The 14,970-nt window shown below is 46.2% G+C and overlaps 1 protein-coding gene across 1 annotated transcript in view; it reads right to left on the reverse strand.

The window, feature by feature from the left end:
• Positions 1 to 14,970, reverse strand: part of DCPS (decapping enzyme, scavenger) — a 56,573-nt gene that overhangs the window by 41,073 nt on the left and 530 nt on the right. Inside the window, exon 2 of the mRNA XM_044996843.1 lies at positions 5,203 to 5,371. Coding sequence (XP_044852778.1) covers positions 5,203 to 5,371 — 169 coding nt within the window. The remainder of the gene's footprint in view (positions 1 to 5,202; positions 5,372 to 14,970) is intronic.

A 14,970-nucleotide genomic window follows, 5' to 3' on the forward strand; every position in this document is an offset into this window, starting at 1 on the left:
TCCTTCACTGGGTAAAGCAAATTGGAGGCCTGGGTATGCATGGGTGTGAGAGAATGCAAATACAGAAGAGAAAACCAAACAAGCCCCTTCAGGAACAGAAAAAGGCATTTGATGCATCAGCAACAGAAAGTGCTTCTAGAGCACCTTCCATCTGAAGATCTCAAAGCACTTTATACAGAGTTTATAGGCACTCCCAATCCTCCTGGGAGGTAAGTTTCTATCCCCACCTTGCAGATGAAGAAGTGAGGAAGAGGGCGGTGCCGTGACTTGCACAGCAAGTGCATGGCAGAGCTGGAACAGAACTCGTCTCTTCCAAATCCCCGTACAATTTCTCCATCCTCACTTCACTTGCTTCTGTCCTATCTTCCCGGGAGCAAAATTCATGCTCACTTCAGGTATATCAAGGAAGTGGGGGGAAAAAACCCCAAAAAACCACACACAGCACTTTGCTAGCCATTCAGGATAGGCAGCAAATGCCTGTGCAACCTTGTGGATTAACCCAGCCTTAACTGGGGGAAGCTGCGAGGTTATTCTCTTACATTACAAGTTTGGTCCAGCAACAGCAAGATGCTATCAGTGAGGTCTGACACAGGCAACAGTGTATAACAAAGCTACAACACATGGAAATATAATAAAAACCTGTGTAAACATTTCACTAGCACTTTTTGGCCTTTTGATGGTTTAATTATGGATATCAGTTTACGTATTGTAAAGGCAGGAGACAACCCTAGAAAGGAAAGTTTACTAGAGTAATAAAGTGAGTGTTTCAGACACACCTGTGAGGAAGGCTGGCCAAGACATGGCAGGGCGCAAGGGGAAAATGATCCTTCAACTTGTGACACTCAAATGCTGCCAGAGAGGTAGGATGTTTGAAGAGTAAAATAGATACTGAGCCCGCAGGTTTCAGCGGCATGACCTCTTCACCCAGCTGGAGCATCACTTTTCAGACATTACGGGGACAAGCAGTATGATCCAACACCCATTCAAATCAATGGGGAGATTCATCAACTTCAAAGGGAGTTAAATCAGGCCAGACTTAAGTGCAGCTCAAGGGATCGGTAATTTTCTATAAAGCTTTTAGTGGTCCCAGGCCTTATTACCTAGGAAGCTCATCTTTCCCCGTATATCCTTCTGTGGCATTTAAGACAGTCTGGAGGGTTTCTAGGCTGAGAGTCTCCGGGGGCAGCCTTAGGCAGGGGTGAAAGTAAAATAGAGCTATTACCGGTACGGGGCCGCTCTGGCCCCCCTGGAAGGGGCGGGGCCTCAGGTGGAAGGGGCGGGGCCTCAGGTGGAAGGGGCGGGGCTGGAGGTCAGCGTCCCCCAGCCAGTCCATCTGAGCTCCCTGGCCCGTGCTGCCCAGGGCTCCAGCGGCGATTTAAAGGACTCAGAGCCCCAGGCCCTTTTAAATCGTGGCCCCGGGGCAGCTACTTCTTTGGCCCTGCTCTCCCCCTCCTCCCCCCAGCGGTGGCCGGGGGTGGGGGTAAAAGGGGCAGCAACGTTAAAGCGCTGCCGCCACTTTAACGTCACTGCCCCTTTTGTGCCCTCCCATCAGCGTCCCTGCCAGGTACGGACCCGGCAGGGCCGCCGTTGCGGGACGCAAAAGGGGCAGCAACGTTGAAGTCAGCAGTACGGGCCGGTACTGGTGGCTACCTTTTACCGGTATGCCTGGCTACCGCGTTCCTTTCACCCCTGGCCTTTGGTCTCTCTCAGCACTGCCTCTGGAACTCCCTCATGCTTGATAATTCAGAGCCTGGGTCTAGTGGCCTTCGGGTTAGGATGCACTGCTTTGGCTTAGCTTTGGTTTAATTTTTCTCCACTTTGCCATTTGATGTCATTAATGTATTTTAATGCTGTAAATAAGCTCCTACCTTCTATGGCCACTGGCGCTCTACTGGACACTAAGTACAGGCCCCGGATGGCCACGGCATGTCGTTTTGATAGAGAAGCAAACTTTTCCCTTTGCATCGATAAGCCCCGTTTCCTTTTGTTAGGTCTTGTCAGCATGCCAGAGCAACCTGGCCTGGGAGAGGTTAAACCAAATGGCCAAGTTTCTCTCTGTCTCCCATGTGCGTGCTGTTATTCCACTTACTGCTGTAAATTATTCACATCAGAAAAAGCCGGTTCAGGAAACTGTCCACACCATTTCAAGCTTCAAATATCAATTTATCCTTTATCTGGCACCGCTCACCCCAAAGCCCTTTACCAACAGGAATCATTTTACAGTGTAATCAGAGAAACGCAGCCACTTCTGGGCTAAAACATGGCAGCTGATACAAAACATATTACAGCTCTACATAATTTAGGTCAGGAGATGAAGAATCCCATTGCCAACTAACTGCAAGGTCAGGGGAAATTCAGGGAGGCAGAACGGAATTATCTGGGTTGGGAATCTAGTCAGGACACTGCAACAAAAAGGGCCTTCTATGGGATCTTTAGGAGCCAGAAATCAGCAGGGTTTGGGGTTTTACGTTGCAGCTGAAGGATGCCGCCACTGGTACCACAAGGCCCCTAATCATGTGGGGCATTTGTTTTTTTATGATTCAGAGGGAAGAACACCTATTACTGAGTCACCAACACTGCTTCCTGCTGTGCCTAGGGGATCTCTCAACCAAGTATTTCCATTTTACTCTTTATAGTGTCAAAGCACTTTACAAACTTGAATTACTTTCTCTCCCCCGGTGCTTTTACCGACCCTTCCATCCAAGGACCTCAGATGGGTTACATACACAAACTATTCCTCAGAACATGCCCATAGGAAGATGATATCCCCATTTCACAGATGGGTAGACTGAGGTAGGACAGTGAAGTGAGTTGCCTACAGCTACAGAGGAGACAGTGGCAGAGCAGAGATTACAGCTCAGGAGTTCATGGCATCAAAACTACACAGCCCAAGGCAAATAGTCAACTGTTCACATGCTAGGCCTCGGTCCAGCACCACACCTGAGCCATAGCAAGTGCTGGTACGGCTGTAAGAGGTGAGCATCCCTGCAATTACTTTTTTAATCACAGGTGGCTAGTCTATGTAATACGTGGCATTCTAGATGGCCTGATCCATTGTGGCCGAGATATGGCTTCCTTGCACCAGTAGAACTCACTCCCTGCAATGGTCCCTCCAAAGCTAGAATTTGGTGCTGTTCAGGTGACAATGCAAGGCTGCTCTTTTTCACAGGCCTCCATTTTATTTTCAGGGATGGGTTGTCATCAAGATTGGACAACCAGGCATGTGAGGGGTAAGAATTTTATTAATATGTCTGAGGGTTAACTAGAGCCATTTGAGGGTTTTTTTGGGGTTTTTTTCCCCTCCAAATATATTCTTAGACCACTAAATACAAGGTCCTGGGCCTGATATAAATCGAGAAGAATAATACTGCTGCCATCAGACCGATGATAAAGTTATACGCTGCTGTAGCAAGATGGTAAAAGAGAAACCAGTGCCTAAGGTTTCTCATTACTCAGTACTATTACTACGGAAAGAGATTCTGGCATTCTAATGCAACGATGCCACCTTGTGGAAATCACTGCTTCTCATCACCCACTGAAACAGACAACTCAAAAGCACTGCCAAACAATACCAAGCTACAAAGCAAGATTCCTTTGAATTATTGAATGGTAACCGTGCAAAGGATCTGATGCAGACAGCAGCCTCTGTAATGTTCTCTTTATGTTGGACAATGGGAACCATCACCGTATCATACTTTCTTGCAATGAACTAAGGCATTTTCCCACTATTAGGATGTGACATCATGGGAAGGTAAAAAGCTTCTTATTTATAGCCACCTGCTGTATGGTACAAGTTTTACACGGTTAATGGATTGAAACTGGACAGCATGTTTGATCCTAGTCAGTGTAAGAGAAAGACTCTGTGGTTCTAAAATCAGTGTCTTTGAGACCAGATCAGAGATGTTTCTCCCAAACCTGGTGCCAAACGCCCTTTGGAAAAAAGCCTTCCCACAGTAACAAAGGAGGGATAGCTCAGTGGTTTGAGCATTGGCCTGCTAAACCCAGGGTTGTGAGCTCAATCCTTGAGGGGGCCACTTAGGGATCTGGGGCAAAAATCAGTACTTGGTCCTGCTAGTGAAGGCAGGGGGCTGGACTCGATGACCTTTCGAGGTCCCTTCCAGCTCTAGGAGATAGGTAACTCCAACTCCAAGCCACTGAAGCTGGGCATGAAGAAGAGCTGGGTTCCCTATAAACAATCTCAATTCTGTAACTGATGCCTAGATACTACCTTGAAAGGGGCATTTGAAACGCCAAAAATAGATTGGTGACTTGCTGATTAGGCTCGTGCAAATTCCTCCACAAATCCCCTTATTGCACTAAACAGTCCCTCCTTCCTTAGGAAAAACAGAGGCTTCACAACCATCGGGAGATGGTGAGATTCCTGACCTAGTACATTTGACTATTAACCAGTTATGCGTGAAAGAGTGAAATCACTACAAAGCAGACAAAAAGGGAGATAAACCCAGGTGCCCGTGTGCACCAGACATTCAAGGTCACACGCATCTATTAGTCCCACTTCTGGCATGTTACTTGCCTGTCCTACAAGAAAACGTTAGCCCAACAAAAAGAAAATGTGAGATGTTGTCCAAGAACGAGGGGAGGCTGTCGCAGGAAAGGTTAACAACTCCACAAAGGTTATTTATGATGCCCTAATGCAGGACAAGGAACCCAAGGCTGTGTACAAGTGAAAGAGAGAATGTGGGAATGGATAAGCATGAATGTTCTTCGGTTTGTGCCATCTCTCCCTCTCTTTTCCACCCCCTCCAGGGTTGCTGCTCTCTATTAAATTGTGGTGGGGATTCGGCTGTACCAAAAGAACCAGCATAAAGGTTATTTTCTGGGTATGGATGCGAGGAATTCTCCAAACGTAGTAACAGCTTGCATTATATACAGTCTCCCATCAATGGCCCCAACTTCAGAGATGGGGAAGTATCATTAGCCCCACTGACAGAGGGAGAGATGGCACATTCAGAGTCAGAGCTTTATCAGCTAAGCCACATGGTTAACTACAAGGTGAACTATCCTAGCACTCTGGTTCTCTTCCCCTCACCACAGCACCGCAGTAACACTGGACCCACCCTCCTCCCGAAACACACAAATACGTTGCCTAAGACATGGGAAGCCCCCACTGCACCCTCGGCACCATGGTTCTTTGGGTTACCAGCAGGTGTCGGAAAGTCTCCACACATTTTGTCTGCTTACCACTCAGCTGCGGAGGTGGGTACAGGTGGTAGGTGCTGTAGATATCATTGGACATCTGGAGCTTCAATCTCGTGTGTTTCTTCAGCAGATCGGAGATGCTTTCCTCCTGGAAGGGAGTCTTCTCCAGGATCACTACAGCATCCTTTGCGTCGCCAGAGGCTCCATTCACCTACAGTCAGAGGTCAAGATCAGCCTGCATACATCAAATTTATCCTAGTTCAGCACTTATATACGCCCCATCACTGCAGCAGCTACGTAGCTTCCTAGCATTAGCCGCTTCCCATCAACGGGATGGAGAGCTCACCTGCTAACAGCCATCAGCATACTTGCCTCTGGCCACTTAACCTGCACCGTTGCAGATACTGTTCTTCACTCTGAAGAGGATGTGAGGGCTATGTAAGGGAGAGAAGTGGAGGCTGTGACAGACTGGCAATACCCTGGAATATGCTGATTGAACTTTATTGGATTAAGTTAAACCTTACTGATTGAAAGTTAATACCTTTGGGGTACATTGTATTGGAAATGCAAATGTTTATGTACTAGTGAGAGATTGTATGTCACTTCTTTAGCAGGCAGATAACATTAATGCAATCTCTGAAAGGCACAGGGAAGTTCAAAGATCTTTTTGGTACTATACGTGTGATGTGGATTTCCTTAGGAAATGCCATGAGGTGAGGGGAATGCAAATTCTCCCTCTCCCAAGCCACCCGTTGGAGATACGCCCTGTATACTAACTACCTGCTTCTGGAAACTCCAGCTCAAAGACCCCTGAGCTGAACAAAAGGGTGGACTGAACTTGTCATGGGTGTGCTGAAGCTGTGAGATGACCTGTAATCCCAAGGACTCACCTAGGGTGGGGCGGGGGGGTAGAGAGAACTTATCCCACCATAACCCAAGTGAGAATTGGGATGAACTCTGGTAAGCTTATTAGCACGTGTGTAGGTTCTTTTATTTTTCTTTTAACTGTTTTCTCTAACACTTTTAACCTTAAGAATAGTGTAGATACCTGCTTAGAAAACTCTGCGTAACCTGTAACTGTAGCAATCACTCTGTTATCAGTCTCTGAAGAGAAAGCGAGCAGATGTGCTTGGGCCGCCTCCCTCTGCTGCACATAACAAAGAGAAGGCAGGGAACTGTACCGCCTGGGAATACCAAGGTCTGAAGAAAGAGAGACATGGGTTTCCATCCAAGACAGGCAACAGCTGGGGACTGGAAGCCCGAGAGAGGATGCCATGGCTGGACCACTGAAAGGAAGTGCAGGTGCAGTCGCCCTGAACTGCGATAGAGTCGTCAGATGCATCAGCAGCTAAACACACAAAACAGATGCACAAATACTCACCTGAGTGCTCCAGCGAGCAGGCGTTTTTCAAAGAATGTTTGCCCTGGGCAACTACGGGAATAAGCCATCCAGCTTCCTTTTAAGTCTTCGGTTTGTTATGTGAATTTGGGGCTGAGTAAGGAAGTTCTGTCACGGGTGATGGGTGGTACGGCTGTCTCAGCCCGTTAGCAGATGTTGGAACCCCACAGAGAGATGCTGACTGTTTTCTACCGACTCCTGATATCGTTGATTCCATTCCATATATAAAGGAGGTGGAATTGGGCTGCTGGGCAGAAGGATATAGGGTCTGGGACAGAGACCCCTTTGAAGAAACAGCCAAACCAGAGAGGGGGGAAAGACCTGGGGTGAAACTTATATTGCATTATCAGTTACTTTGTTAATAAAGCCACATCCCAGAAAGGCGGTGAGTTTGACCTTACAGACTTTGTCTGGAGCAGAGTGGGAACACCACCTGCTTTATGTACCATTTCAGCAATCAGGGGATCCCCAGAAATCTCGGGCCTTTACCACAACCCATCCAAGAATTTAAGATGGGTGTGAGCTGTATAGTTCAGGTGACGGGATGCGATGGTTAGACCCAGCTCTTGCCACACTTCCGCTTTGTTCCAGGTTATGCAGTAATTAGGTACAGGCCCAAATTCCTGTATCACCACTGAGAGAGATGGCACAGATTTATTCAGAGGTGTTGTGTCAGGTGAGGTAAATTGCAGAACAGCGAGCAAGTCTAAGCTGGGGTAATTTACATGCCAAGGGACGAGAAGAGAGGAATGTAATAAGAAGGGCAAACCAACAGGAGGATGCAAGACGCATTAAGCTAAAGTCCTTCACTTTCCCAGACTTAAGACACCTTAACTCACGCCCTCGGTATGTAAATTATTCTAACTCACACACCCTTACACCCACTGACAATGTTTAATTGGACCCACGTACACCTACTACCTGAATTTGGCCCACGGAACCTAATAAACTCTAGTCCTCTCTTCTAAAGCATTTATTCATCCAACATTAACATGCTGCTTTGAAATTATGAGACACTTTGCAATTTCCTGACACTTCTTCATCTGCTTCAGTCCTCTCAAAGGTGGATTTACTGCAGACAATAAGGACTAACCCAATAGTACGCCAAGCTTATATACTGAGCTGTGAGCTACAGTCAGACCTTTTCTGGCTGCTGTATGGCTGTAAAAGCTGAATTAAAAGAGCACTTACAAATTTCCCATTTTATGGCCCCTGAGTGGCAAGTGCATCTGTCTTATTTACAGCGTTTGAGTTACCAGCTAGTTTGCAATTCAATTTCACTTTAAACATGAAAAACTGATCTTCGGGCCAAAAGCAATAGATATGCTAATAAGAAAAAGAATCTAAGGCTTTAGATAGGTTTCCGATGCTTTGTTACCGAGACCAATTGCAATCGCCCCACTCCAATATTTGCCTGCTTCACAGCACAGTACACTGGATCTGGACAGCACACCCCAGACTTAAAAGCAATTGTTGAGCCACTCTAACACGCTTAAACTTATTGTGAAAAGAAGTCTCTCAATGGAAAGACATTTTAATAAGGTTAGTTTAATGGGGCTATTAAACTAACCTTATTAACCCACCAGTCAGTTTTGAAGTCTGTCACTAGTCAAAGGCAGAGACTATTCAGGGTGTTAAAAAGCTAAAGCCTGTTTGAAGGTTTGGGGCCAGGTCTTCCGGATTTTGCCAGCTGGAATCTCAGGCGTGTACCTGGCTGGCTTTATACCACCGGGAGTATGTGGATCTGAACTATCAAGTAGCACATGACTTGCTTATATAGATCTGAGCAGCTTGGGGCTTCGCACTTCTCAGTCCCAGGTGTGAATCCAGCCTGGGTGGGAAGGGAAGGCTGTTTAGTGACAAAGCTGGGGGTCGGTTGTGTGGGGGGGAATCAACATCTCACAGGCAAATTCCACACCACAAAAGCCAACTCAACTGGGGTTGTGGGGTTCAGAGGCTGGAGTTCAAATGGCTCATGAAGACTGAACTCCTCTTGTGATCCCATGGGAGATTCCCTTCGGGTAAGGGGTGAGGGAGACAAACTGGGCCAGCTGGGACAGTAACTGTGGAAGCTAACACTGCTCTTGCCTGTGTGGATGGACTTTACAGCTGTCAATCCAGCATCGTTTACTAGTACTGAATTCACTCATCAATCCAGCATCGTTTACTAGTACTGAATTCACTCATCAATCCAGCATCGTTTACTAGTACTGAATTCACTCATCAATCCAGCATCGTTTACTAGTACTGAATTCACTTCAGAAAAGTGAGGAGCTAACCCTGAGGAGCTAACCAAACGCAACCCAAGCAATAGTCAATTTCCACTAACAAAAGTGAATGGGAGAGTGCGGACTTAACTGGGCAAGTAATGCTATAGATTTCAGGCCTGGGGGACACAATTAGGTTCAAGCAGAGACTTGCAAGTGTCAGGATGGTGGGAATTCCTGAGCAGAAGGACACGGAGGAAAAGAAGAGTTTCCCGCAGTGGGGCTGGGTAATTTGTGTCTCCTGTTCTATGTCCAACATTGCTTAGAGAGGATCATGTAACACTCCACAGTAGTTGGAAGTGGGCAACACCTAGCCACAAAGAGCATGATCCTGCTGTCTGCTGAAGAAAACCATTTCACCCGGCTTGCAGCCATATTCTAGTAGATTTCATCGGGCTTTTCAGGGATTTTGCCAGATAGAATCTTACCGCCACCTGGTAAGAGACAGACCTGTTGTATGTATTATTGTCGTCCTTGGGTAAACCTCACAAAGGCACCTAAATTACCTGTCAAAACAAGAGGTGGCTACTTTTGAAAGCATTACCCCTCATTTACATAGCACCTACATAGTGAGTTACATAATTGTCATAGACACTGACTCTGGTATTCCTCTCCATTCTTTTCTCACTGCTGTACTCCAGGATCTCTCTCTGTCAGCGGGTGGCATTCCTCCACTGCTCCAAAACAAAAGCCATACATGTCGCACAGGTACAACACACACACGCCGGGCTGGATTTAACAACAAACCTAACAACATAACAACCTCAGCCCAAGTTTGCTTCCAGGCTTGGCTGTTTCCAAGGGTCCTTTAGAACTTCTCATCCCTACATCCCACTGCCCAAAGGGCCTTTTCCACCGCCCTTAAATCCAGGGTGGAATTAACCAGCTACACCTGGCCCGGGGAGTCAGCAGGAATCAGTCAGCATTTCCTTGCAGGCTTCAAACACCTACTAATAGGCTGGGGCAACAGAAGAGCTCTGCCACCCTGTTCCAGCATCCTGGGCCTTTATTTAACAACTCCTGCCTTGAACACACATAAGAAAAACTAAGACTGTTTCAGCTTCTTCTTGATCAATTTTGACTCTATGCCTGTCTCTAATTTCACATTCAGAGCACAGTAGAGTTGCCCCAAATTAACAATTTGTAAATAATAATAAAACACCCCTTTGGGGGCAGTTTTCCTTACCCTGCACTTGTGCCAAAGACTAGGAGTTTTAAAGGGCTTTGGGGGAGAATTAAAGCAAGAATGAGAAGGATTGGACATGACCTTCCTGCTGCCCTAGCACGATCTCCTTTGACTCTAGCACAATACAGCGGCAGGAAGGATGGCCTCAGAGGACCCACAAATGGGAGATTGCTTTTTGGCTGGCACTTTTGAAAACTTGTTTTTCTTCAGGGTTCAGTTACTCTGTAAAGAAATTACAAAAGAGGCAGCCAAGGGACTGTGGCAGGGGATCTGTATTCCGCTCTTTTGTATTGTTCAGTATTGGAATTAGTTACGTTGGAGTCTGCTCATGCTGAAAATCATAAGCATCATCTCAGCGGAGCCTAGGTTTCAGACAGACTTCACACAGAAACATTTACTATATGCAGAGAACAGTGTGTGTGTGTGTGTACACAGCCATTTTACAAAATACTTAAACTCCAGACCAAAGACAACTCCCAGGGACAGCTCTAGGTCAAATCAGCAGTGATGTGAAGGGTGGTATAAATGGAAGGAACAGCATATCGAGCACCAACTTGACATTCAGTAGGTATGGAAAACAAGGGCAGCATACATACTGAAGGGATGAAAAGCAGAAACAACACTAGGATGGAATAAGAAAAGGCAGCCCCTCTCTTACTCACTAACTGTCCCCAGCGCTCCTGGGGCTAGTTTCATTCCTGGTGGTAAGCAGGTGTGCAACTCCATGTGACTTCAATGAGAAATGCACCTGCTCATCACGGGGCTGAATTTGAATCAGTTCGAGTACAATGGATTTCCACCTCTAGAGCCCGAATCTGACCTCTCATACCAGTGCCAGGCAGGAGTAACTCCAGTGAGGACAATGGGATCCCAAAAATACAAAAGATATTCAGATTCTGTAGTGAACATGCTTAAAAAAAATATATCAGTCTAAAGCCCAATTCATTTCCTCCATACTCCCCTTCCCCAATTTGACTGGACAAACAATGTGCTTCCTCCTATGATGACGACTCTCACAGTACCATGTGATTTGAGGAAAGGTGGATGATCTAGTGGTTAGATCACAGGATTGGGACTCAAGTCTGCTCCCTCCCCCCCCCCGCTTACACTGCAGTCTGATCATCTGGAAAATGAGCATACCTGCTTCCCCGAGATGTTATAAAGCGTCCTTAAAGCTTGCAAAACACTTTGTGATTCTTGGGCGAAATGGCCATTTATAATTATTACTGCTGAGGCAAGGAGTCCCCAGTCCAACTAATCCATTCACACAGCTAGTGAGAATGTTACAACCAGAATGACTGCCATTTCCTCTTGCTGCCCTAGGGTGACCAAATGTCCCGATTTTATAGGGACAGTCCCGATTTTTGGGTCTTTTTCTTATATAGGCTCCTATTGCCCCCTACCCCTGTCCCGATTTTTCACATTTGCTGTCTGGTCACCCTATTCTGACCAAGTCAGTCCAAATTCTTTTCCAAGCCCAAACCAGGTACACACAGCAGCAATAAATCTTCATGAGAAAACCAGGTTGGTGGATCTTGCTTCTGCTCATGTGTGTTTCAAGCAAGGAGCTGCTGAAATCATGAGATGATGCAGTCCTGCCCTCTCTGGCTCTCCTCAGGCTTTGAAGGCGAATCAGCGCCCATGCTGACTATCTTGCTCATTAAAACACAGCACCAGAGGTGCTTTCCTCATATGGTTTGAAGCTCACACCACTTTTTTTTTTTTTTTTTAGTTATTTGCTCCGTGCTTCTTACATTCCAGGGATTTACTGGGCATGACAGAAGGATTTGATTTACTTGGATAATTTTAATAATGGAAATTGGATTTAGTCTCCTTTAAAAAAAAAAAAAAAAAAGAGACTCTCACCCAGAGCACAGAAGGAATGCAATTCCAGCACGTCACTGCCAAGCAGAGAACTGAGAAGAGGGCTGGAAAAAATATTAACAGGCACTGCAGGCATCAGCTATGGCAAATCATAACCCAGTGAAAAATCTACAGCATCACAACATAGAAGTGCAAAAGACCCATTAGTTCATCCAGTCCATCTGACCTGGGGACAAAGGCAAGATGGTAGCTCGCAAAATATTTTTAAGTCTTTACTCCAGCCTAGTTTTTAACAGCCCAGGCAATGTGGCTCCTAGCACTTCCCTTGGGTGATTATGTACAGTGGAGTCGCATCATACGCGCATTTAACTTATGCAAATTCAACTATATGCACACAATGAGCGTATGCCCCGGAGTGAGCGTGAGATGGGAGACGTGAATCTGCTGTTCCCTCAGTCAGTCTCAGTTCCCGCGTGCCTCTCACAGTGTGAGCATCTTGCTACTCTGAGTGTGATTTTAGTATTTAAAAATATGTATTTTTCGTACAACATGGCCCCTAAATGCAAGGCAACTACTTCATCTGGTGCTCAACTAAAGAAACAGTGATCTGTTCCAACGCTGGAGGAAAAACGGCTGTGTTGCACTTATTGAGAGATGGTATGTTGGTCTCCAACATGGCACATAAATATGGCCGCAACGAATCTAGCATCCGTGCCATCAAGATTCGAGAGAGAGAAATTCATCAAGTTGTGGAATCAGGTGCTCCAATAACTGCTAAGGTGACGAGCCAGGTGCGTGATAAGACTTTAGTGAAGACTGAAAAGGCATTAAACTTATGGCTGGAAGACATGAACCATCAATGTGTGCCTATCGATGGCAACACGGTGCGAGAAAAGGCTCTTCGCCTCTACGCGCTGTTCAAACCTCCTGCCGAAGAGGGACAGCCTTCTGATGAGAAGGAATTCAAAGTCAGCCCAAGGTTGGCTTAACAGTTTTAGGAACCGCTTCAACCTCAAAAACGTGCAGATTACTGATGAAGCTGCATCTCCGATGAAGAGGCAGCAAAAGCCTACCCAGAACAATTAAAGAAAATCATAGAAGAAAAGGGCTATCTTCTGGAACAAGTTTTTAATGCTGATGAGACTGGGCTCTTCGGGAAAAAAATGCCCAACCGCACTTATATTTCAAAATCAGAAAGACAAGCCCCTGGCTTCAAAGCAACTAAAGACCATGTGACTGTGTTGCTTTGTGGCAATGCGGGTAGGCATTTAATAAAGCCAGGCTTGCTCTACAGGGCTGCAATTTCCCGTGTCCTAAAAAGCAAGAACAAAAATCTCCTGCCTCTGTTCTGGCAATCAAATAAAAAGGCTTGGGTGACGGCAGTATTATTTCTGGATTGGTTCCACAAGTGTATCATTCCAAAGGTCAAGCAGTACCTCAAAGAGAAAGGACTTGACTTTAAAGTGCTGCTGATCGTAGACAATGCTCCTGGCCACCCTGATGCACTCCGGTTTGCGCATAACGACGTTGAAGTCGTCTTTCTTCCCCCCCAATACCACCTCCATCCTCTCGACCAAGGCGTGATTCGCTGTTTCAAGGCCACATACATGAGGCTTACGTTCTCACAGATACGTAGCACTATGGATGCTGATCCCAATCTTAATGTGATGGAGTGTTGGAAGTCCTTCAGCATTGTTGATTGCATCACTTATATTAAACAGGTAATGGATGCAATCAAGCCTGAAACAGTCAATGCATGTTGGCAAAGCTTATGGAAAGAATGTGTGAATGATTGTAAGGGTTTCCCGATCATTGACAAAGAAGTGAAACACATCGTTCAGGTGGCCAGGCAAGTGGGTGGTGATGGCTTCGTCAACATCTTTGAGGAAGAAACTGAAGAATTAATTGAGAGCCATAGAGAAACATTGACTAACGAAGAGTTAGAAGAACTGATAAAATCATCTACAGAAGACAAAGACGATGATGACGAACAGTAAGAGCCAGCAAGTTGGAATCTTCATAAATTTGCTGAAGTATTCCAAGCAGTGAAACACTTGAATGATTTAATTTCTGAATATGATCCCTCTCTGGAACGAAGCCTCAAAATCACACGTAGTATTATGGACGATTTGAGACCATATCAAGAAATGTTTGAGCAGCTCAAGAGAGAACAGCGACAGTTGTCAATCACCATGTTTTTCAAGAAAAAACAACCAGCAGCACATGAGCCTGGCCCATCTTCTCCTGGATTGACATCAAGACCTGACAACCCCTCAATAGCGTCATCGTCATCGTAGACTAGCAAGAATATCCAGGATAAATGGTGAGTGTTCAGAGGCTGCAAAACTCTCACCTAAGGCTATGTCTACACTACAGCGACTACACCAGTGGTGCTGAAGCTGTGCCGCCATAGTGCAGACGCTTCCTACACCAAAGAAAGTGATTTTTCCTTCAATGTAGTTACTCCACCTCTTTGAGAGACGGTAACAAGCTTGACAGAAGAATTCTTCCATCAACCTAGCTGTGTCTCAACTGTGAGTAGGTCGACCTAACCATGGCATTCTGGCCACTAAATTTGTCACAGCCCTGAGTGACGTAGCTAAGTTGATTTATCTTTTAAGTGTACACCAGGCCTTAGTCTTCTGGCAAGCAAAGGGAAGCAAGACCCTGATATTTCACATGTACCAAACAAGGAGGGAAATGGATTTTTTTAAAGAAACTCAGGGCAGTTTTTAACCACCAAGTGCCAGGGCTGGGCAAAGGAGCCAAGTCCCCCAGCTGTCTGGGTGTAACTAAGCAGGTGCTGGTGCTTCCATGGGGAAAACAGTCTTCCAAGAAGGTTGGGGATGGGAAGGGCGGATGGAAGAGCCCAAGTGACCCCACGAACAGGCAAGAGAAAGGAAGGAGTCTACAACAGCCAGAGACTTGGGGCCATTTCCCCAGGGCATGGCAGGGCATTGGGGGGCCGTGCCATGGGAAGTGCCCTGCTCCATCTGTCTCTCCTCTGGACAAAGGGTAAAAAGAAGGAACAGGGACTTTATCAGGAAAGATTGTGGAGCAGGACAACCACCCCATGGACATGCCCCCCCCACAACCCGCATCCTTGGGTCAGAGCAATGCCCCCTCTTCACCTA

The sequence above is a fragment of the Mauremys mutica genome, chromosome 22 (assembly GCF_020497125.1).
Source record: "Mauremys mutica isolate MM-2020 ecotype Southern chromosome 22, ASM2049712v1, whole genome shotgun sequence".
NCBI lineage: Eukaryota > Metazoa > Chordata > Testudines > Geoemydidae > Mauremys > Mauremys mutica.